Genomic DNA, 23284 nt, shown 5'->3' on the forward strand with positions numbered 1-23284 from the left:
TTGTGCATTGTCAATAAAACTATCTCTTTCATATATCTGTACACAATAGCCAGCCTGCCCCAGTGTGGTGCCCTACAAAAGTATTGGGACTACAGCTTGCAAAATTCCTTCTAGAGGAGGCTGCCATCATTTCTATGAGACTATGAAAGTTCAGTGAAAAAGAGAGACGAAGGAATTGCCAGTCACTAGGTTCAGTTCAGCCTGTCCACCACAGTGTTCTTATCTGACCTTGGATAAATCATGTCAAGCTGATCTTCAGTTCCCCACCATGGGATAATATCCCTTAGCCTTGCTTCTGATTATAGTAGCAGAGCATGAGGATAAATCCATTAAAAACAATGAGTCAGGTTGGCTCTAAGGAGATGAAGATTCATATAAGCAGATTAATGGGAGGATGAGAGAACCTATAGAAAAGGGCAAAATAAAGGAATTCTAAATATTATTGCATAGTAGAAAAACTGTAAATCTTTTCCTGCACCCATACAAACACATATTATTACCTGGTTCAGGGATCTATAGGTCCTTGTACAAGACTGAAAGATGACTGTGAATCCAAACACTTTTCAACCCCAGCAATTATAGTAATAGAATTCAAGCATACCATTTGTAAAGTGAAGATAGTAACCCTAACCAACCTTCCAGGAGACTAGAAAAATACCTGTAGTACAATCCTGTGCATGCCTACTTGGAAATTAGTCCCATTGAGAGTGCTTACTATCAATCAACTGTATGTAGGATTGCAACTGGACAGTGGAATCCTAAATGAGATTTGCAGCAGATCATCAAATCTCTACTGGCCCATGCCAAGAAAAGGTTGCAGGGGACATATATTTTTGTTTTGTTGCAATGATTGTAATTCTTTTAAACCCCCCCCCCCCCAAATTAAGGGAAACATCTGCTCCAGTCTGAAGCTGACAAGACAAGCCATCTCCTTCCAAAGCCTTATGAGAGAACAGAAGTGGCTTGGATGTGCCAAGATTGCCTTGCCCCAGCTTCCAAGCAACCTGCTTCAGGGTCTCTTGCAAGCTGGAACAATGCCAATGGTTTATACCATGGACCTCCCTTCCCACCAGCAGAGCTCTTTTCTGCTGGCAGTAGGACACTTCCCTCCTTAACAAATCCTGCTCAGAGGGTCTTCCAAATGGGATTATAATCCCTTTGAGCAGAACAGTTTTACCTGTTGTGCTTGGAAGATCTGAGTAATGTTCCTTCCTTTCAGCCAAAGGGCTGAAATAGCTCTAGGGCCAGAATAGATCAATGGAGAGTCTAGAGTCATATGTAGGGACCAGGAGGGCTGTAAATCTATGGACTCTCCTGATTTAACTGTTAACATGCCTCCTTTCCTCCTCCCATCCTGGAATTTCTACTCAGAAAGAAGTCCCTGTAGAGACTTATTTGAAGGAGTTTGTAAAGTCAGCTCTTCCCCTTTAAAGGAAACCCCTCCACATACACAAGAGGAAATTTTATCAGTCAGTGGCCTTGGGATTTTCTTCTAGGAACCAAAGTTTTGCAGTCTAAAGCTAGTAAGGCAATATATGAAAAGTACTGAGATCTCTCTAAGGCCCTAAGTAGATACTATAATTGTTGTTAATCTTAGTATTGTTATCTTCTTATCTCTTCCCTACTTAACTCCACCAAATTTAAGTGGGCTTAACTGTGACTAGTCTATGCATGTTACAGTTAGACAAAGCTGAGTTGAAAGGTCAGTGTTTTTAGGTAGATCCCTCTTTACAATATTCAAAATAAACTGATCTATACATTTTATATATCTCAATTTAACCTGTATAATTATTTACATAGCAAATTCATTATGTGAATAATTATTTAATGAATTTTCTGTTTGTCTGTCTTCTCCCCAAGATAGCACATTAGAAGCTTTCCTATAGTAAAGCTTTACAGGAAATGTATTGCAACTATTTGTCTCCTCTGCCTGTTGAAGAGTTTTGTGTGATCTGTTGGATTGCTTCTTTTATTGGTGAGAATATCCTTCCTTTATATTAGAACTCTGTACAACTCAAGAGCTGCATGCCATTATATGATTTTAATATTGTAACACTTCATCTGATTCTAGAATGCAACTCAAGAGCTGCATGACATTATATTATTTCAATATTGTAAGACTTCATCTGATTCTAGAATGGAAACTGTTCATGAACAACATGGCTCACTCCTTTTTGACTGACAACATTTTGACTAAGAGCTTCTCGAACAATTATACTGAAATGAAAGAACAGCAGTGGCTCTGCATCTACTCAGAATGAAGCATCAAGGGGCATGCCACAGGATTCCATTCCCTATGTTGTTCAACATATTTATAAATTGCTTGGATAGGGGTTTAGAAAATAGGATCAGATTTGGGATAATACAAAAATAGGGGAGAGCAAACACCTCAGAGGACAATATCAAGTGATTCCTGATCCTGACGAATGAAACAACAGGGAGAGACCAGCAAGGTGCATTCCTTATTTTGGGTAAGAAAAAATTAAAGGCATAAATATAGGAGGTAGGAAACTCTATTGGGCAAGGATCTGGGTGTTGTGGTTGATCACAAAGTGGATATAAGCCACTATCATGCAGCAGCAGAAAAAGGAAATGCAATTCTGGGTTGCATCAAGAGAACTATAGAAATATGTCAGGATCCAGAGAAATCATCATTCTTCTCCATTCTGCATTGGTTGAACCACATCTAGAATATTGCCTCCAGTTCTGAGCACCACATTTTAGGAAGGACATTAATGAGCTGGAATATGTTCAGAGAGCAAGCAAGATAAAAATGGGCCTGGAAAGAAAGATCTACGAGGAATGGTTGAAGGCTATTCATTGAAGGGAAGAGTGTGAGGAGACATGATAGAGATCAAGCACCTGAAGGACTTCATGTAGAAGACAGGGCTGAATTGTTCAGAGTTGTTCTAGAAGGCAGGAAAAGAAACAAAAGGTTTAAAGTACAAGGAAGTAGTTTTAAATTCACATCAGGAAAAGATTCCCAATGGCAAGAGCTCTTCAACAGTGCACAGACCGTCATGGGAGGTGATAGACTCACCTTGTCTGGAAGTATTAAACAGATTGCATTTTTCAGGGGTGCAGTAGTGGTGGATTCCTTCACTGGACAGGAATCCATTGGGGGTTAGATGAGATTATCTCAAGGTCCCTTCCAATCCTTATATTCTATTATTCTTTTTGAAATGCAAACATTTTTTATCATCTCTAACATGTATGTTGAGTGAGCAAATGATGCATTGACCAAGGTGGTGACTGAGTTTTTTCATCACCCCAAAACTTGCCAAATATTGCACCACCAAGAGTGGATTGTATCAACTTATCTATCCTTTCTCCTCCATCTGTTTATGAACAAAACAGAATTTCACTGTGTGAAAAAGATAGACTAGAAGATTAAAAAGGAAAACGAATGATTATTTGTGACATACTATCCATCCTCTGGTCTGCATTTCTTGTCTAAGCTGGCTGTATTTAAGCTTCAACCCTGGGTGTCTGTCTAAACAATCTCTATGCCCCCCCAGCTCTAGATTGATTTGTCTTAAATCTTTCAATCAGGTTCACATTTCAGAGGATTAAATAAATAACAAGTAGAGTAATTAGACTGGCTGGGTTATGCTGGTGCCTAGTAACATGGTATTAACCAATAGCAAGATTTCCTTCTAATAATGGCTTTGAATCTCCTGCCAGTTGGCTTTTCTCTCAGAGAAGAAGCAAGGCACCTGATTCCTGCTGGATACTTCCGGGAGGCTTCTTAATTCCCTTAAATGCAAGCTAGAGAAATGTGATATATTTTTGTGGGCTAATAATTAGTTGTGAAGAAATGCATGTGTCTGTGGCTTCCACAGAGTTTTTCATTCCAGATAATGAAAAAGTTGTTTTTGTGCAATAAATGGAGTGTTGCACTCCTGGTCCACTTCAGTTGTAAAGATGGCAAAAATGGGAAGGGAGGGAGGGAGGGAGGGAGGGGGGGAGCTGGAGGAGGAGGAGGAGGAGGAGGAGGAGGAGGAGGAGGAGGAGAAGAAGAAAGAAAGAAAGAAAGAAAGAAAGAAAGAAAGAAAGAAAGAAAGAAAGAAAGAAAGAAAGAAAGAAAGAAAGAAAGAAAGAAAGAAAGAAAGAAAGAAAGAAAGAAAGAAAGAAAGAAGACAGAGTGCTTAGTTCTCTTTCTATCTTACAGAAAGGGGTAGAGAAGGGGGGGGTGCATTCATCTTCATAGTTTCTTAAGCATCTGTCAAGGTCTAAGTCAATGCATGTTTCTGACTGTTTTAGCCTAAAAAGTATTTTAGGCCTGTGCATATCTTTTGGCCCTTCTCTGCCTGCTTGTGTATGTTGTGAACAGGAAGAAACAAGTATCAGAAACAACTCCAATTGGCAAACCCACAGGGAGTGTGCAGGCAACAAAGGAGGCAGATGGCTGATGGATGCAGCACCTTGGAGAGAGCCCAGGCTGTCACCCTGCAGAGAATTAAGGACCGCACTTCACAGCGAATTTAAGAGGCCCACTTCAAGTGACTGCTGGCCCTTTGGGATGTATGAATATCAGCAGAAGAATTTAACAAGGCCAGCAGGCTTTGCTTCTCCCTCTGTCCAGGATCATATATGGATTTTGGATCATATATGAATATTTCCTAGAATCACTTGTATTTCTGGCCAATTCATTGGTTCTGCATATTGAGTGACTATCGTTACAAATAAAGTAAACAGTTTAAAATGTGTACATCTACTGATTTTGCCTGCCAAAGATACACACCCCTTTGCTTTAAAAATCAGCGCTAACTGATTTGTAATGCAACATTTTCAGGATTCAGGTGTGATTAAAAATCCCACGAATATATTGATAATTTGTTTCTGAATATATTCAGCAGGAAATGGTCTGAAATTTTGTATTTCCCCTCTCCCACACTAATGCCAACTAAAGAGACACCTCAGGTGAATATGTTATGTTTCCGTAAGGTTGCAAACACAGGTGACTTCCATATTTTTGAGCAGGCTATGGATTTAAGATATTTGCTGACATGGGGAAGAAGATGTTGACTGGATGTACAAGCTAATGTAGAGTTGAATGAATCATAAATAATAATATACAAGCAATGAACACTGATTTGTATCTGCCTTATTTTGGGTTTAGAGGAGTGTATTCTTTTGATGATACATATATACACACGTGATACGTATGTGATGTTTTGCAGTAATGTGACCTACGTTGCCAAACTAGAAATCTGCTTTTCTGGGTAGGTGTCTTGAACATGGGATGCAAGTACATGGAATAAAATACTCTGTCTGGTAATAGAGGGATTTTGCATATCTATAAAAAGAAACTTCAGGGTTTTAGTTTGGTAAAACTGATGACAGCTACCCAAAGGAATGGGTTGTGCTGGTATCAGCTTTAAACTCTACCTGACTTCAAGTCATCAAGTTAAATGCAACAGATTATTTGTCTACTATGTGACAAATTAGAATTCCTCCACACTTTTCCAAAGCCCCATTTTTAATGCATTTGCAGAAAGAGAATTGATTATTTTACAATGGAATGCTATAGAGAGAGTTTATAGATTGGTTCACTACATTTATAAAACGTATATGTTAAAAGTCCAAGCACGTGAGCAAAACTAATTTTGCTGGAACTTGAACAGGAAACTCTAACATGCTGCCCCCTCTCTCCTGTTCTTCCTCATGGGACAATTTATCTATTAAAAGAGTAACATAAATACACCTTGGATGGTAGCCTACATTCCAGAATGCATCTATACTCTGAATGCATTTATATATATTTCATATATGTAGATAATCGAAGCAAAAATAGATAGCGGTTACATGCATGCTAAAAGACAATTAAAACTTGAAAACACTCATGAGAAGTCATCATACTTGATGTTTCAGGAATGATTTGCAGAGTTGGCCATCTAGATTTGCAAGCTCACAAGAAGATGTATACTATGATGTATAGAGCATCAGACATAATACTGTTTGAGTGTAAAAATGTTACCAGTTCAGTATTCATTTGGCCCTTAGTTTTTCAACAGCTTGATATTTTCTCTGTCTTTCTCAAAAGGCCAAGGTACTTTACGTTTAGCTTTTCAGATTGGGTTTCTCTCCTGTTAAGTGTTGCTTTTTTAAAAATAATAATAATAATAATAATGGCAGCAGTCAGTTTGGGGGCATAATAAGAATTCAGTGCTTTGAGGTCCATCTAAGGTCAGTTGCAGATGCAGTTCTTCCTTTATAAACTAAAGAAAGAGTGGCCTTGATCTTTCACAAAGGGAAGCCAACAAAAATCTCCTCTCGATGGGGTCTCCTTCTGCATTCTTGACACACAGATGTTTTAGTCAAAAGCCGGTTCCCCACTGTCTTTTCAAAATATCGCCCTCTGTTCTCTCCCACTGTCATGCCTTCTGTCTGCCAAGAGCACTTTGAATTATCTTCTTCCCAACAAGAGCCTGTCATCTTTTCTTTCCCGTTTGAAATAAAACAACTTCTGTATATGATTATGTGTCTTGTGGGGCCTTCCTGTTCAATCTGTTGAGTGGGGCCCCAGGCCTCTGCCCCAAAGCCCGATATTGACAGCCCTGTGAAAACACTCAAACTTTGGTGTGGGTCTGCATGTTTCATTCTTGTTTTGCTTTTTTGATCCTACTGTGACCATCTTTAGTTACACACCAGTTGGATTTTTCCCTTTGGGGGCTAATAGCAGCCTGCATTGCAATTTTCACTTTGATCAGGCCTCCAAACAGCCAGTGTTTATAATTTTTAAAAGAGCCACACAACCGATGCATTTAGCACATGTTTTTTTTAATAGAATCGTAGAATAGAAAGAGGCCATTTCAGTTATTATGTCCGGCTCTCTGCTCAGTGCAAGACTCCATGAGAAATGCCTGTCCAACTCTGCCTGAAACAAGAAAACGGAGCCCGCTGCCTCCCAGATAATTGCATCAAACAGGTCTCACTGCTAGGGAGCTTTTTCCAGCATTCCAAGCAGAATCTACCTTCCTGTACTTTAATCTATTATTCCATGCCCTCAGCCCTGGAATGAGCAAAATAGGTCTTGTACTTTTCCTGCATGATATCCTTTGAGTTATTATCACATACCCATTGAAAAAAACTACTGTAAATATTCCCAGATCCTTCCATAGGGCTTATTTTCTACTTCCAGCATCACCCTTCTTGCCCTTCTCTGAACTTCTCCAGTTATCTGGTTAATGATTTAGAAATTGTACTTTGCTGATGCACCCTAAAATTGCATTTGCCTATTTTGCAGCCATGTGAGTCAATACGTTGCCACATATTTGGTGTCTAATAAATTGCTACTCCAAAATCCTTTTCACAAGGTCTGTTACCAAGTCACAGGTCCCTCATTCTCTTTTTAATTAATGTGAAATATTAATGTCCTTGTTTTAATTAATGCAAGTGCCAAATAAATGGGTTAAACATATGTGCAAAGGCAGTCTGCCTAAAAACATTTTGCTTGATTGTACTTCTATCCCCCTTTTTAACTCTACCAGTATCTAATATCAAGATGCAAAATATACTTCAGACCTTCTTTTAAAAGGTCACTAAACAAACACATGCACAATATGGACAAGAAGACAAAAGACTTGCAGCTGACCCCATCTCAGTTTGTAGGGAAGGGTACTGCCCAAAGCTAAGAGAAGCACTGGGGCTTCTCCTTTTATTGTTATGCCCCTTTTAATCTTTTGATGCTACTTTCCTTTTTTTTCCTTTCCTTGCTCACTATACTGAGCATACAATCCCCTTGGCACTTTTGAACCATCTTTATTGGTTGTGGCATGCAGTATCTTACATTTAAAGCTTCTGAGTGCCCTTTCTAAAGGTCTCTCATTCTTCTCCCCACTTTATTTTGGGAGGGGGGCTGCCTATTAAGCTTCCTACTTCTTCCCCTCTGGGGAATTCATCTCGTTAATCCAGCCATTTATTTAGGACTCCTATAGATAGCTTTGTGTCTTTTCCCAGGCGTCCCCTGACCTTAAGCTTCCTTTTACTCTTGATGGTCTCTTTTGTGAGATTTCTTTTACTTTGTGTATCCTGATTTGTTGCATATACCTCCTAGCTGGTGAGATGCAGGCAACAATATATTGGCTTGCAAGTTACCCTAGGTTACAGGTTGTGGCTTGCGTAAAATAATCTGGTAATGCTTGGAGTAAAACTGGACTTCAGTTGTACTTAAGACATACTGATCAGATTGTGCCCAAACTGAATGGTACCATCCTTAACATTAACTGGGAAAGCTACACGTAGCACAGGTATGTCTAAGGCTGGTAACATAGTCCACAACTTATTTATATTACTAAAAAGCATTATGTGCAAACCTTGGCTGATTAAAGCCATGAGGGGAGGTCAATATCAGTGGGCCCATCTGATGATGACCATCGGGTATAGAAGACTGCAATTTGCAATGTAAAAGTTCTATGTAGTAAAGAGCATGAATTAACAAATGAAATAAAGCAGTATATGTTGTGTGTGTGTGAAACAAAGACAAGGATGTAATAGATTTGGATGAAAGTGGTTTGATTTTGTGCAGTGGAATTGATGAATGTGCAGATAAATTAAGGTGTAGGGCTAATTATGAATGGAGGGGCTAACATGTATGTCAGAAGCTAGTATTATCTAGGTTTTTGGTGTATATGAAATTAGGAATCCTTATGTTGATGATTGTTCTATGATAGTGGAAAAAGCAGAGTCAAGTTCTGAAAAAAAACCTGTGCAACATTCAGAACGAACAGAATTCAAGGGGAAAAATTATTCTGCTAGGTGTTATGAATGGATGGATGGGAATGAGATGAGGGAGTGCAAAAAAAAAAGTATTGGCCCCTTTGGAAACCCCAGAACTAGTGAGAATGGTGAGTGCTTGATGACTATTTGCTTAGGAAAGAGGGTCTGCTTTTTCAAGAATGTAGTTTAAGCTTGTGTATAGGTATCTCTATACATGGCAAAGGAAATAATATGAATCCAAAAGCATTATTGATTCGGTTGCTTATGATGTAGAGTGAGAATATTAATGATAGATACGGGGGTGATGAGCAGTTCTGGAAGTGTGATTGGCCATTATTTTTCAGGTCAAGAGAGGATCTTAGGGAAAATGGACATGGAAGAAAAGGAACAAGAGTTAAAGAACAGAAACTACAGAAAGAAAATGTTGGAGTCCTGAATGAGAAAATACAGACAGATTATTTTCCCAAAGAAGGAATGGCAGTGGACATGAGAAAGATGACGTGGAGCTGCTTGCAACAGAGAGAAAAGAATTAAGTGATCGAGTACCACAGAAGGGTGTGGAGCTACATCGATGGGCATTATGTTATGAAACTACATTCCATTATGTCTGATGGAATGATGAAATTAAAGAGGCTGTGGGTGAGAAAAAGGAATAAAAAAGAGGCTGCTGCAAAAAAATGTGCATGGGGGAGAGTCCACGTAACATATGGAGAGAAACAGTTGCAAAAAATGTAATCAAATTTAGTGAGGAACAGTTAGGGTTAAAAGAGGCAAAGAGAATGCAGAACAATTTTGATGGAAATTTTGTAAAAAAGCCCCCTTCTTTTAGAAATGGGTGAAGAGGGCTAAACAAGGAAAGAGTTAAAAAAGTTAAGAAAAGGAAGTCATAAATGTTGTGAGAATGTTAAAAAATTGTAAGGTTGCAAGTGTAGATGGTAAAACTAGAGAAATATTAAAGTATGGACATGGTTATAGGGCAACTGTGTGACTTGTCAAAAGTTTCAGTGAACACAGGATCCACGCCTGATGATTGGAAGAATGTCTTTATTGTTCCCCTCCTAATGGAAAAGTAGAATGACTGAATGCAAAAACCGCTGAATTAGTTTTCTAAGTGTGCCTGGAAAGGTGTTTGGCAGAATTCAAATTTAAAAGTCACAAGAGATGACAATGAGCAACATTTGGGAATTGCAGTGCAGTTTTATGTCTTGCAGAGGGTGTGCAGACCAGATTTTTGCTCTTCAGCAAGTCACTGAATATATATGAATATGAGAAAGTTTACTGCATTGCTGATTTAGAAAAAGTATATGATAAAATAAATAGGCTTGAATCATGAAATGTTTTGTGTGAATAGGGAGCTGAAGTTTAGTTACTGAATGCAATAACAGTTTTATATGATGGAAATAAAGCAGGCATGAGAATAAATGGAATGCCTAGTGAATGATTCAACAATGATCAGGGAGAAGGCAAGAATGTCTGATGTCCACATGGTTGTTCATATGTTTATGGATAAAAATATAAGAAATGTTGTTGTGTTGTTAGAGGTATGTTGGTTGGGACATGAATGTATGTGTAATTCTGTATCCAAATGATGCTGAGTTGTTGGCTGAGAACTCAAATGATCTTTTGAGTTAGAGAGGTTGCATCAGTTACAAATTATACATACATGGCAAACATTAGATCAGATAAATGAGTTTATGTACCTTGGCAGAATATTTAGTAAAGATGGGAAAATGGATAGAGACTTTTTAAGACATGAAAGTAAATTGAATGTTGTGGTTAAAAAGTGTATGTGTAAAAAAGAGATGGGATCAAAAATGAATGGGTGTGGGTTGAATCCAAAAGTGAGTGACCACAATGAAACAGGTTGAGGTGGTTTGATGATACAGAGAGAATGAATGAGGGTTGAATTGCAAAACAAATATACAAAGGAAGAACAAATGTGGCGAGGGGATGGGGAAGGCAGAGCAAGTGGCTGCATGGAGTTGATGAGATCCTGAAAAAGAGATAGGAGAGAAATTCAAAAAACTGAAAGCAGTGTAGGAGGAGGTCTGTAGTGGAAGCAAGAATAGTTTGCAAGGATAGAAAAGTATGAAAAAGTATAATGAATGGTCTTGGTGTAAATTTCCTTCTCTTGCCTTTAATTTATTTAGTTTGCTATTTCTTACTCCTTTTCTGCTCTGTGCATAACACTGCTTACACAAAAGGGAATAATGTGATGGATATGTATATATTTATCTTCTACTTAGCTTATACTTTAACTCTTTGTAGAGCATGCATACATCTCCAAGAAAAAAAAAAAAGGAAAAAATAAGCTGATAGAAGTGGGGTGTGGTGAACAACCTTACTCCTTTGCAGATACCCAGATTCAATGGGTATCTTCTGACTGGCTATACTCACAGTGGTATCTCCCTTTCCTGTACCACCCATTTTATGAGAGGTATGCTCACCAGTTTTAAAGGATTGCTTACCTTGGTATGGAGTTTGACTTACAAGAGAAAGCAAAGCATGGAAAAGAGAAACAGAGAGAATTGACAGCTAATGCACTTGGAGAATAAAAATGAGAAAAGGCATCTGGGGACACCAGAGGAGCTGGAAATGCAAGGTTTGCACACGCAAAGCTGCTTTCACCATCACATGTCAAAGCATTGCTTTCTAGTGGCTTCATGTCTATTTTCTGATGCACATCAACTGATGGTTCAACCATCTGGGCATCTTCTCCCACAGGTTGCATCTGAAATGTGGGGCAAAAGAATATGCAGTTCAGAAATCAATTCTTAAAGTGTTTGTTTATGAGCAGTAATAATATTCAAAGACCCTTTTGCCTTTTATGGTAACTCCCAAGACTACATATTTTAGACAGGGTTAGCATGAGCTGCTTGAACCTGGTGGAAAGAGAGGTAGGATTTGTAGAGTCTTGTTCTCTGCCTGTCCTGTTCCTAAAGTTATCCTTATATGTTTCAGTAGGCAACATATATTCAGAATGTACAGATAATTATACATTTTTATATAATTCACAGACTTGGCACTTCTTTTTACATATATTTTATTGAACATTTTAAAAGATGAATAAGTAAACCAAGGAGAAAAAAGGGATTAAAAGTAGGCTATAAATGTATAAACAGGGAATTTACAAGTGTTAGAAATTATTTCATTGATTAATTGTAAATAATTGAGTATATTATATTGCTTTTTAAAAACTAAAAATCAGTATTGAGCTCTAAGAATAAAAATGCCAGAAATAGTAGTCAGCACAGTAGAAATCATAACCTATTAGAAAATCCTATAAAGCTGAAATATGAAGACTTTATGTAAAAAGAAACCAAATTTTTGGATGTGGTACAAATCCGCATATAAAATTGTAATCTAGAAATCGTTTCCAAAGTTAAATTCTTTGTCAGATTTATTTTTAAGTACAACGTTATTTTAGACATTGAAGCATATTTCTATAACCAGAGTTGAGCACTTTTTAAAATAGATATTACAGTAATGTCTTTCTTCTTTAGTTCATATATGAAGTTATCTATATTTTCTTCTTCACATCTGCTTAAGGATTTCCTCCAACCACCAAAATTTGGCCTTTGTGCAATACTAAATGCTGCATTCCTGCATGATTTGTATCCTCACAAATCATACGGGTTTTTGTCATAGGAAATAGCAGTACAAGAGGATCCACGTGTGAGTCTTTGGTGCCTTTGTTAAATATGTGTTCTTCTAAATATATAAGTCTATATACTGGATTCCAAAACATACAAGTCTCTTTCAACTGTTAAGATTCCATGATTATCTCTTAAGAGGCCTTGAGGAAAGGGGGCAGGTTAAAATAATCTTGGATGAATTAATACATAAACACTATAAACCTATAACAAATGAAATGACAGAGATGCATATTCTCATTCTGGTTCCTATATCCTCAAACATCCTCTGCTTTTCTGAAAGATCTGAAATGGAAATATAACTGAGTTTGGCTAAATGCCATTACAGAGCTCTGCACAATCAGGAACCTTGATAATGCAAAGATTCTGATTACTAAATTTCCACTTTGGTTATTTTGGGTAAACTCTGGGAAGGAATGTAGCCTACATCCCAATCACCCTTCTGAGTTACAGATGCAGGCTGCTTGATTAGGTCTCTAATGGCTTGGAAACAAGGCTTAGAGGAAGCATGCTTTACAGCCTTAGATATGGAGCCCAACTAGCAGAGAATCTTCATCAGAGCATTCTGAGGGCCAGATTCCATATTAGATTCCAAATTCCATGTGTGTTTTTATTCAAAGTCTGAAAAGCAGCTTTAAAGAGTGGGCAGTTTTTAGCAAATAAACCGTATGAGAGGAACATTTTCTCTTCCTTGCTCACCAGTTTTTCATCACTCAGCCAGTCTATCCACACATAATATTCCAGACCTGCAGGCACTTCTTTTTCCAGACTCTCTTTGCTGTCTCTGCAGGTGTGTGCATGTACAATCATTTTCAGCAAAGAGGGTGCATATGCCCACTCATACCGAAAGAGTCAGGAGCAACTTTAGAAGCAACTGTGTAAGCTTGGAAAAAAACATGGCTGCTTGAATGATTAAAAAGAGATGCTTTTGTGCATTCCTGCCTATTCTGAAGCACCTCTTTTGAAGGATTTACACAGCCCAAGTGTTCGCTGTGATAAGAATGTAAGAGTCCCACCAGATAGAACCAGGATCCCATGTAGTCCAGCCTTCTGTGTCACACACAGGCCAACTAGATGCAAGTCAAGCAGCCCTGAGAGTAATGACCCTTTTCCACTGCAGTTCCTCCACAGCTGCTATTTCAGAAGAGATGCTACTAATCATTCTGCAGATAGTGTATGGCCATTAGTCTGAGCACTGTCCACCATGATTTGGTCCAGTGGTTCTTTCAGCACCATCTAAATTGGCAGCTATTGCCCCTCTCCACCCAGTCTAAATTCTACAGTGAATTCTACAGTCTGACAGTCCCTTGTAAACAAGTGATATAGGAATTCAAACTTTTTCAGTTGGCAGCAGCTGGGAAGAATTATCAGGTACTGGAATAGTTCTGTGTTCCAATTTGGTTTTGATATTCCATCTCACAAGTTACTTATTAATGTGAAAACTTGGTTCGCAAATCCCACAATCTCTTGACTCCTGTTAGTCGTCTTATTCATGACCCTTTTATTCTCTCTCTTTCTCTCCCTCTTAGGGACTAGCTGCACATTACTCCGAGATACGCATCATCATGGCATGCCTGCACGAGACCCGCACGCCTTCCCCCTCCTTTGGCAGCTTCAACACTATCCTGACTGAGAATTCCCTCCGCAAGTTGGATCCAGATGCCTCGGACTGCACCCCTGAGAAGGACTTGACGCCCACACAGTGTGTGCTGCGGGATGTCTTGCCCATAGATGGGAGTGGAGGTGGAGGCAGTGGGCACAGTCCCACCCCCAGTGAGGAGGCCCACGAACAGTTTGCCAACAGTGTGCTGCAGCTCCATGAGAACGAAGCTGGTAGTGGTGGGGGTGGTGGGGCTGGCGCAGGAGCTGGAATTGGGAATCCTGAGATCCGACCCACCCGTTACCATGCTGACCAAGTACGGATCCACTGCCAGTCAGGGAGTGGCTTTCTGGAAGGGCTTTTTGGTTGCCTCAAGCCTGTCTGGACCATGATTGGCAAAGCATATTCCACCGAACACAAACAGCAGCAGGAAGGTGAGGAACTTGGTGGCCACCAGGAGCAAGAGTTGGCAGTTGTCCATTGAAAGAATCCTACAATAATGACTTCAGATTATAGCCCAAGAAGGGAAGCCTATTGCAGAGTGTTAGGTCCCATGATTTCCATTCAGAAGCGTCCAAGTTTAGTTCACAGCATCTCCAGGTAGGGCTGGGCAAGAACCTTCTTTAAATCATGGAGAACTGTTTCCAGAGTTTAAAACAGGAGTAGGTAATTTGGAGCACTCCATAGCCTTCAGATTCTAGTTCTCATCAGCCCAGTATACATTAGCAAACAGCAAGGAGTTGTGGGAGTTGTGGTTCAAAACATCTGGAAGATACAGCACTTTGATGTGAATGATATGAGTTCAGTGGTTTGATTCAGTGTAAGGAATTTCCTATATTCCTATTTTCAAGATATGTTCCCAAATGCAATTGTCAGGCTCAGTGAGACATGGGGACAATGGGGGACTTAGGACTCAGTTTGGATCAAGGTTTTCTTTCACAGTCAGTGATTTGTAGTATGATTCTTTTCATCCATCACTGCCCACAAGAACATGGTGACCCTTGATTTTCTGGTTGTGTCTGTGTCTGGATGCAACTTTTAGTAGCACATTTAGTCATAAATTTAGTCTACAGGCTAACTGTGCTTATGGGGAATGAGGCTCTGGTGACGATTCATAATATTGTTATATAGGAAGCTTCTTTAAAGCTTGTCTTTAAATATTGTTTGGAAATTGAATTTGATCCAAAATGCCATAATTAGAATTTTAATGGGTGTTAGCCAAATGGGCGTAATTATAACTACCTTAACAGAGCTACGGTATTTGCCAGTTTATTTCTGGGGCCAATCTAGAATATTGCCTTTGAACCCTGAATCCTTAAAACATTAGTTAACTAACTTTTTAGTCAATGCCAAATGCTCCAGTTAGCTCATGAACTGTTAGAGACTCAAAAATACCTAACTCTTTAGTCTTACAACAAATCCTACAGAGGAATTTTTCCAAATGGTAATTGTACTGCAATTTGAATTCCCAGTTTTTATTTCCAGGCCAGTGTGGCATAGACATTTTGCCCCTAATTTTGCCCCTAGTTGTGTTGATGGTTAAGCATCCGGGTACAAGTCAGCTGAGTTTCAGGATTAGATTATTACCTGCTTTGGTACTGAAGTTTCCCAAAATCAGAGAAAGCCTAACATTGCAGCTTCTAAGGAGAAGTGCAAATGAAGGAGTCATGACTCTAAAGTAAAAAACTGCAGATGCCCAAAACATTATTTCCTCTTCTCAGCCAAAAAGATGACCATTTACAGTATTTATTTTGCATGTCACCTCAATCACTGATGGAATTTTAAGCAGCTCACATAACAGGGTTAAAACACTCATAAAAGCAACAGAAATAACAAAGCAAACAATGATACTACCTAACCTTGTATCAGGGGGGATAACCAACCAATCCTATTGATTCTACCATTAGGGTAGACTACAGGATTAAAGCCATTACGCTCTACTTCTGGAAGAGCCAAGTGTTCACAACTTTATGAAAGCCCAACATGGTCAGGGCCATTCAAAACTTTTGAGGGGGGTGTCCTCTTCCACAGGATAAGTGCAGCCACAGAGAACATACACCTCCTAGGTTCCATTAGTTCCCACAAGGTGACAATACTTTACAGCTCAAATCTGGAACACACCAGCTTTACCTACTAGCCAGACAGACGCAACAAGAGAAAGGGTTCTAAAGGTAACCAGATCATAAACCTTGTGATGCTTTATATATGACAGCCAACCCCTTGAGTTGCATCCAGAATCTTATTAGTAGCAGAGCAGAGACATTATGTTGGCAAATGACACCCATAACAGGTTTTGACCTGACCATATGGGTTATGATACCCATAACAAGTTTTCAGAGATTGCCCCATGGAGAGTGCATTGCAATAGTCTGAGCAGGAGGTCACTAGAGTATGAGTGACTGTGATTATAGCCTCCCAAACTAGGAAAGGATGCTATTGGCACAAAAGATGGATTTCTGCAAAAGCCTTCCTATTCCATGGCTGCTACCTGCTTATTAAGCAGGAGCTGAGAGTCCAGGGGAGCCCTCAAATTACTTAACAAGGTCTACTTGGGATGGTGCAACTCCATCAAGAACTAAATATGGTAATCTTGGTGACTGGAAGGTCCTTAAAGCCAGAGCCACTTGGACTTTCTACAGTTGAATTTCAGACTGTTCCTTCCCATCCAGACCTTTACATCCTCCAGGCACTGAGGCAGAATCTCGGTGGCATTGCTTATCCAGCCAGGGTCAAGATATAGAGCTAAGTGTCAACTGCATACCAATAACACCTGACCCTGTGTGACAAATAACTGAATAGCTTCATGTAAATGTTGACTAGCAGTGGGTTGAGCCCTGTGGGATCCTTGGCAAAGGATCCCACAGGGCTCAACATAGGCCTTGGGCTAGATCTCTCACTGCTTATTGCCACCAGCTAGAATCGACCTCAGAGGAGGGAACAAAAGGTGCCAAGATACAGTCTAGAAGGATACCATTATCAATGGTATTGAACACCACTGAGAGATCAAGCAGGACCAGGAGAATCATACCACTCCTATTCCAGTCTCACCAGAGGTCATCCACAAGTGCAATCAATATTGTACCCACATCTAAAGCCCAACTAAAAACGGTCCAGAGAGTTTGCTTCCTCCAGGGCTTTTTGGAGCTGCCATACCTTCTCCACAGCTTTCGCTCCATATTGTCTGCAAATGCAGCATGATCCTCCTGGTTTAGAGTTAATTTATTGGGTGGATTAGTGGAAATAGTCTGAAGAGATTTAGAATAAAAGTGACACCAGAAGTGACTTCAGATGGATAACTGGATTACTACAGGCTTATACTAATGGAACAGTAAATATAGTAACATAGTAAAGTGCTTTCCTAGATATTAACACCATTATCTATAGCCTTGAAAATCTTACTAGTAACTAGTAGGAGTCACATGATAGAACAGGTCTGCTTCAATGCATGGATGGCTGCCATGGGCCTGAAAATAGTTCTAGAGCAGCTTTGGTTCCCATCAGCTCTACAAAAGTTTAATCAAGGAATGCACCAAAACTTTAATTTAATTTCTAAGGAAATGAAAATATGAGATGCCTTGCTTCATCTATATTAAAGTTGTGCTTGGAAGCCTTTTGACTGAATTGGTGAAGGAAAAAAAGAACTCCTATATGGGAGTTGCTGTGAAATAAGACTGAAAGTAAGAAAATGCTGGGTGATAGAGACATGGAACTAAAGAAAGGAAACCAATAGAAAATATGATTGGAGAAATATCTGAATAGAATTTAGGGGCAAGAGTGACCATGTTCTAATGGCAAGATGAATATGATGAAGCTTGGGACCAAAAACTCTGATCCATGAGCCAAATGTGGTCTACAATGCCTCTGCCTCTAGTTCAGGGGACCACAGGAAAGTCCCCATCCAAGAAGCTCAGCTCCCATATGCTGGAGTAGATAGAGAGTAATTGCTCTCTACTTACTCCTGCACACTAAGAAAAGCAGACTTTCTTTTCCAAGAAACAGCTGAAAAGAATCACTCCCATCTACCTTGTACAAAATGGGAGGGACCATGCTCTTTCATTCAGGAGGAAGCTGGGAGCAATCACACCCAGTTTCTGATTAAGTACAAAATTGGAGACTTAGAAAGAGATGGGGTTTGCGGGGGAGGCTTCCCCTCTCTGAAATGCCTATGCTGTGACAGCATCCAGCACAATTTGGTATTGCAGACAAAGAAACTCCAACTCTCATACTGGTTCAGGTTCTCTGCTTTTGGACTAGGCCCTAACAAGGCTGCTATTTGAAGCATCAGGAAAGATCACTCTAAGTGGGGGAAATCTCCAGATGGATCCAAACAATCAGCCAAAAGTTTGGCTGTGGAATTTTCAGTTTGGACATGAATTTTCCAGCTATTGTTTTTCTCAAGCATATTTTAAGACGGGGCAACTTGTCAATTCATCTCTTGTGAGTATCTTCCAGGAAAATATCTTCCATTTTTGCTCAGTGGCTTCTTCTGGTAACAGATATTTGTTTGATGGTGTTAAAGATATTGTTGCGGGATGTGAGCTGTTCCAAGTAAAGCTGTGTTTTGCAATTGACTGATGGTGGTATCTTCATCATCATCATCTCTTTATACTAGCAAGGGCTAGAAACCTGGTTGATGTTATTTTTTAAAATGGATTCTCAGTTTATTGAATGCCATGTCTTTGCAGTGTTTTCATTTGTTCCTGCAATGTGCACTGCTTCTGTTATTCCTGCATGACACTGTGCAGGAATTTTTGTCCTGTGGGTGGAAAGTCTGCCTTCTTCTGAACAACCCATGGCTACCGCTTTCTTTCCCTCTCCATGCAGACCCATGGGAGGTACCCTTTGAAGAGATCATGGACTTGCAATGGGTAGGCAGTGGGGCCCAAGGTGCTGTCTTCCTGGGACGCTTCCATGGGGAGGAAGTTGCAGTCAAGAAGGTGCGAGACCTCAAGGAGACGGATATCAAACATTTGCGGAAGCTCAAGCATCCCAACATCATCACTTTCAAGTGAGTGGGGCAGGGCTGGCAAGAGGGAGATGGCACTGCCTCTTGTGATGGAATGCATCTACGCAGAGGAGGGTGATGTGGTGGACAGCAACAGAGAGCAAGGCTATCGGGAAGGAGGGGGTGCCTTCCAGGAAGGGAAAGGAGGCAAAAGACAACACAGTCCACAGGGGGAGTGTGGGAAGCACAAGAGGTTCAGGAGAGCCACTCCCTAGAACCTCCCAGGGTATATCCACTAGTTGCTGTAGTATAGATGTAGTCTGGCAAGTTGCTGTAGGATAGATGTAGTCTGTCTATATGGTGTAAGCAAATAAAGAAACTTAACTCAACTGGACTGTTTCACCATTGTTCTTGGGCTGGGCCTGACACCTCTCTTAAGAATGAAGCCTTCCTTCTGAGGATGGTTGGACAGGGCAAATATCTTTGTCAAGGACCATAACTTACTCCCTCTCCCTCATACGTGAACACATATAGCACGCAGCATTTGATCACCTGCATTCCTGGCCATATATTATATGGAGAAAGAAACCAATTGGTGCATGTCCCACTTATTATAATGTCTTTTTGGGAACCACAACTTCCCAATCCTGGCCCTGGCCTTTCTTTAAATCAGAGATGGAAACCTTGAGAGACAAGGTCTTGGGTGCTGTCCTCAGCCTCTCCTTAGATGTTGCCATCTAGTTGTAATTTTCACATGGCAGGAGGAGATTATTGGATACTCAAAAAGTAATCATATTAACTATAATGAATGAATGTAAATTGAATTGTGATGGTCATTGCATCACAATTAGGTTTCATCTTGGCTCTGCCGTGTTTCTTGGGATCCAGTGTGACCCTAGCTGATTCTTGCTTGAAAGAAACAGGAAAGTAATACTGCATAAAATAAGTAATGCTATTTCAAATGTTGGAATTACAATCCCCATAATTCCAATTTTGTAGAACCAACCTAATGTTTCCAGATATGTTGGGCTACAATCTTTATATTTCCTAGCTGCTTGGTGTTTCTAAGATTTGTGTGTCTCTGTGTGTGCCTTTGAGTCAGTGTTGACTCCTGGCAAGTCCCTGCCATTTTCTTGGCAAGATTTCAGAAGTGGTTTGCCATTGCCTGCTTCTTGGGGCTGAAAGAGTGACTGGTGCAAGTGAGTGGCCCAAGCTGCCTTTGTGCCTGAGATGGGACTAGAACTCATGGTCTCCCAGTTTCTAGCCTGATGCCTTAACCACGACACCAAACTGGCTCTACTAAGAATTGTAGTTCCAAATATCTGGAGGTCACCAAGCATGGAAAGCTGGCCTGTCTATTAACAGCATTTCATATTCCAGTAGTCTATTCATATGTAGATGTCAGCCCTACAGGGTAGACCAGATAAGAAACCAATGCCATATAGATCAGGACTACTTTTATTTTAACAGCTATAGTAACAGAATCTTGCAAGTCTGAATGTGTTTCCCTCCTCCCTCCCTTTATCTTCATGTGAACTAGGGAATGGCTTGTCTGAGACATTTTCTCAAGTTGCTTTATTGGAACAGGCTCAAGCCCCATTTATCTGACCATTGCCTTGGTAGGGGCTCTTCCTCCTGTCCTTCAAGGCCATTCCCTCTGTCCACTATAATAGGCAAATGATTGTTTATATATCCAATGGTTCAATCCATAATGAAGGCTTGCAGAGGGGCCCCCAACCTGCTACTGCAGGAAAAAAGTCCCGGAAAAAAAGTTTTCCTGAACCACAGCAAGCTGACTAATTTGGGTGAAAAAATGGAAACATTGAGTGGGAATGAAAACTATAATCTTTTCCTTTACCATTGGAGGAAGATGGTGCAACTTCTTAATCTCCCGCAAGTACCTCCTGGCATTAGGGAAAGCTTTTGGCTTGTCTCTGAACAATAGCAGCCTATCTTACATATTCAACTTTAGGCTTTCCTGCTGGGGCACATGGCAGAAATGAATCCTGGCTCTTTTTGTCCCCCAAGTTCTCATCGTTCTACAATACCTCCTCAAAGAGCATGCTAAGCTTGCAGTATTTGGTGTTATTTCTCTGTCGCTGTTAAGTGTCATGCTGGTCCTCCTTAGCATTTCATCATTCCCTTGTTCCCTATCCTCTCTCACGCCTTGCAGGGGGGTGTGCACCCAAGCTCCCTGTTACTGCATCATCATGGAATTCTGTGCCCAGGGCCAACTGTATGAGGTGCTACGTGCTGGACGCAAAGTCACTCCCTCACTTTTGGTGGACTGGTCCATGGGCATCGCTGGTGGCATGAACTACCTGCACCTGCATAAGATCATCCACCGAGACCTCAAGTCACCCAAGTAAGAAGAGAAGCCAAATAGTTCCAGGAAACTAACATGGTGCCAGGGAGGCATTGGGGAAAAACTCAGGGCTACTGAGGGCAAGTTTGAAGTATATTTTTCCTCCTGAAACAAAGCCTATCACTTTGGAAGGTTCAAAATCTCTTTCAGAATGTTAGTTATGGGGAAGGCTTGATGTCTGCTCTGCCTCCCTGCCAGTGGTTTCATCCACAACTCTTTCTCAGGCCTGACTACAATTCAGGAGCATTAACCCTTGCTGTAATGGGTTAGCACCTCTGGTATTTTGAGGGGTGGGGTTTGCAGAGTTTTGTAAATAAGCAAACAAAAAAGTCCTTATCTCCAAAGAGCTTACCATTTAAACCAGGCTTCAGAGAAGACAATGGTGAAGGTGACAAAAGTATGCCAAAGAATAGATGTGAGCAATACCCTTCCATAATTAAATGTGGTTGCCAAGAAGGGTGCGGCCCTCCCACGCCATCAGTCAAAAAACATGATGGGGGTCAGCAGCTGCCATGCAGTCCGTCTGGGTGGATGAGGGCGTTGTTTTCTCAGTCAGAGCCAACGCTTAGCAGACCCCTACCTTTGCTGAGGCAATAAGAAGAGCAAGGGCTGTAACGATGCCTTGCCCTCTTTGTTGTTTTGCGATTGCCAGGTGTTTTGTAGTCCAGGGGCAGTAAGAAAAATCTGTGTGAATCTTGGTTTAGGAATAAGACACGGCAGAATTGCATGGGGACAAGGAGGCAAAATTGGGGTTGCCCAGCTGCTCTGATGAAATTGTAAATAACTAAGGAAAAAATTATGTTTGATGAGCCATTCAACAAAATATAGAGGTAGAGAATAGGGTAACTTGGATTTCTATGGCAGAATCATCTGCTACCTTCAAGGAAGATACCGCCCAGAGTCATTAACAGTCAGGCAGCATATAAATTTAACAAATTATTATTATTCCCTGGAGGAGGAAAAAAAACCCCTTCTTCACAAAGGGGTTTATCCATAGATCATCTCCCCTAAATGATGGAAGAGAGCACTTTGCCTCTGGGTGAGTCTCAGAAGGAGCACTGGACTCCATTTCTTTTCTTTTTCCTGTAGCATGCTGATCACGTATGATGACGTGGTGAAGATCTCTGACTTTGGCACCTCCAAAGAGCTCAGTGACAAGAGCACCAAGATGTCTTTTGCCGGCACCGTCGCCTGGATGGCCCCTGAAGTGATTCGGAATGAGCCTGTTTCTGAGAAGGTCGACATCTGGTGAGGGGAGCTAACCCAAAAGAGGGGCAATGGAGAGAGTGGGGAGGGTCTGAGTGCCACCCAGCGCCCGCCAAATGTGTTGGACTCTGGCTTCTGTCATCCACACAATAGCTACCTACACAAAGATGTGTTGGACTACAGCTTTCACCACTGATCTAGAAACAGATGCATATTCATGCACAGATTAACCTTGTGCCCTCCAGATGTGTTTGACAATTACTCCTAGCCTCATCTGTATATTCACATAGGTAGAGACCCTACTTGGGAAGAAGAAATGGCTAGAGAAGAGTGTAAAAGGGGAAGCCCACTGAGGATGGTTGTCCATGCCAGAGGCTTCCTCTTCTCAGCTGACTTTTGATTTCACCCCCCAGGTCCTTTGGGGTCGTTCTTTGGGAGTTGCTGACAGGAGAGATTCCCTACAAGGATGTGGACTCCTCAGCCATCATCTGGGGAGTGGGCAGTAATAGCCTCCACCTACCTGTGCCTACCAGTTGCCCAGATGGCTTCAAGATCCTGCTGAGGCAGTGCTGGTGAGTCCCCAACTTATAGCACTTCTCAGAGCCTTGGGACAGGTTGTGGGAGGAAAGGACGTGGCCTCCAGAATTAGCCTTGCTCAGCTATAGCTTGAAGCAAACAAAAATTTTGCATGCACCCCATCTTTTTCATATTAAAAAAAAATAATCTGGAGTCACAGATAAATTAGTCTCACATTGACTGTGAAATTATTATTATTATAATTAGTATTACAGTTT

General features: G+C 40.7%; 1 protein-coding gene across 1 annotated transcript in view; it reads left to right on the top strand.

Moving 5' to 3' along the window:
• Window positions 1-23284, top strand: part of MAP3K12 (mitogen-activated protein kinase kinase kinase 12) — a 104658-nt gene that overhangs the window by 57040 nt on the left and 24334 nt on the right. Inside the window, exons 2-6 of the mRNA XM_088138018.1 lie at window positions 13904-14408; window positions 18799-18982; window positions 21093-21284; window positions 22374-22532; window positions 22904-23062. Of these exons, the coding sequence (XP_087994144.1) occupies window positions 13940-14408; window positions 18799-18982; window positions 21093-21284; window positions 22374-22532; window positions 22904-23062 (1163 nt within the window). The 5' untranslated portion in view covers window positions 13904-13939. The remainder of the gene's footprint in view (window positions 1-13903; window positions 14409-18798; window positions 18983-21092; window positions 21285-22373; window positions 22533-22903; window positions 23063-23284) is intronic.

Source organism: Python bivittatus, unplaced genomic scaffold (genome assembly GCF_059951505.1).
Source record: "Python bivittatus isolate LINGU-HERP-01145 unplaced genomic scaffold, Pbiv_v1 ctg000220_np1212, whole genome shotgun sequence".
Lineage (NCBI taxonomy): Eukaryota > Metazoa > Chordata > Lepidosauria > Squamata > Pythonidae > Python > Python bivittatus.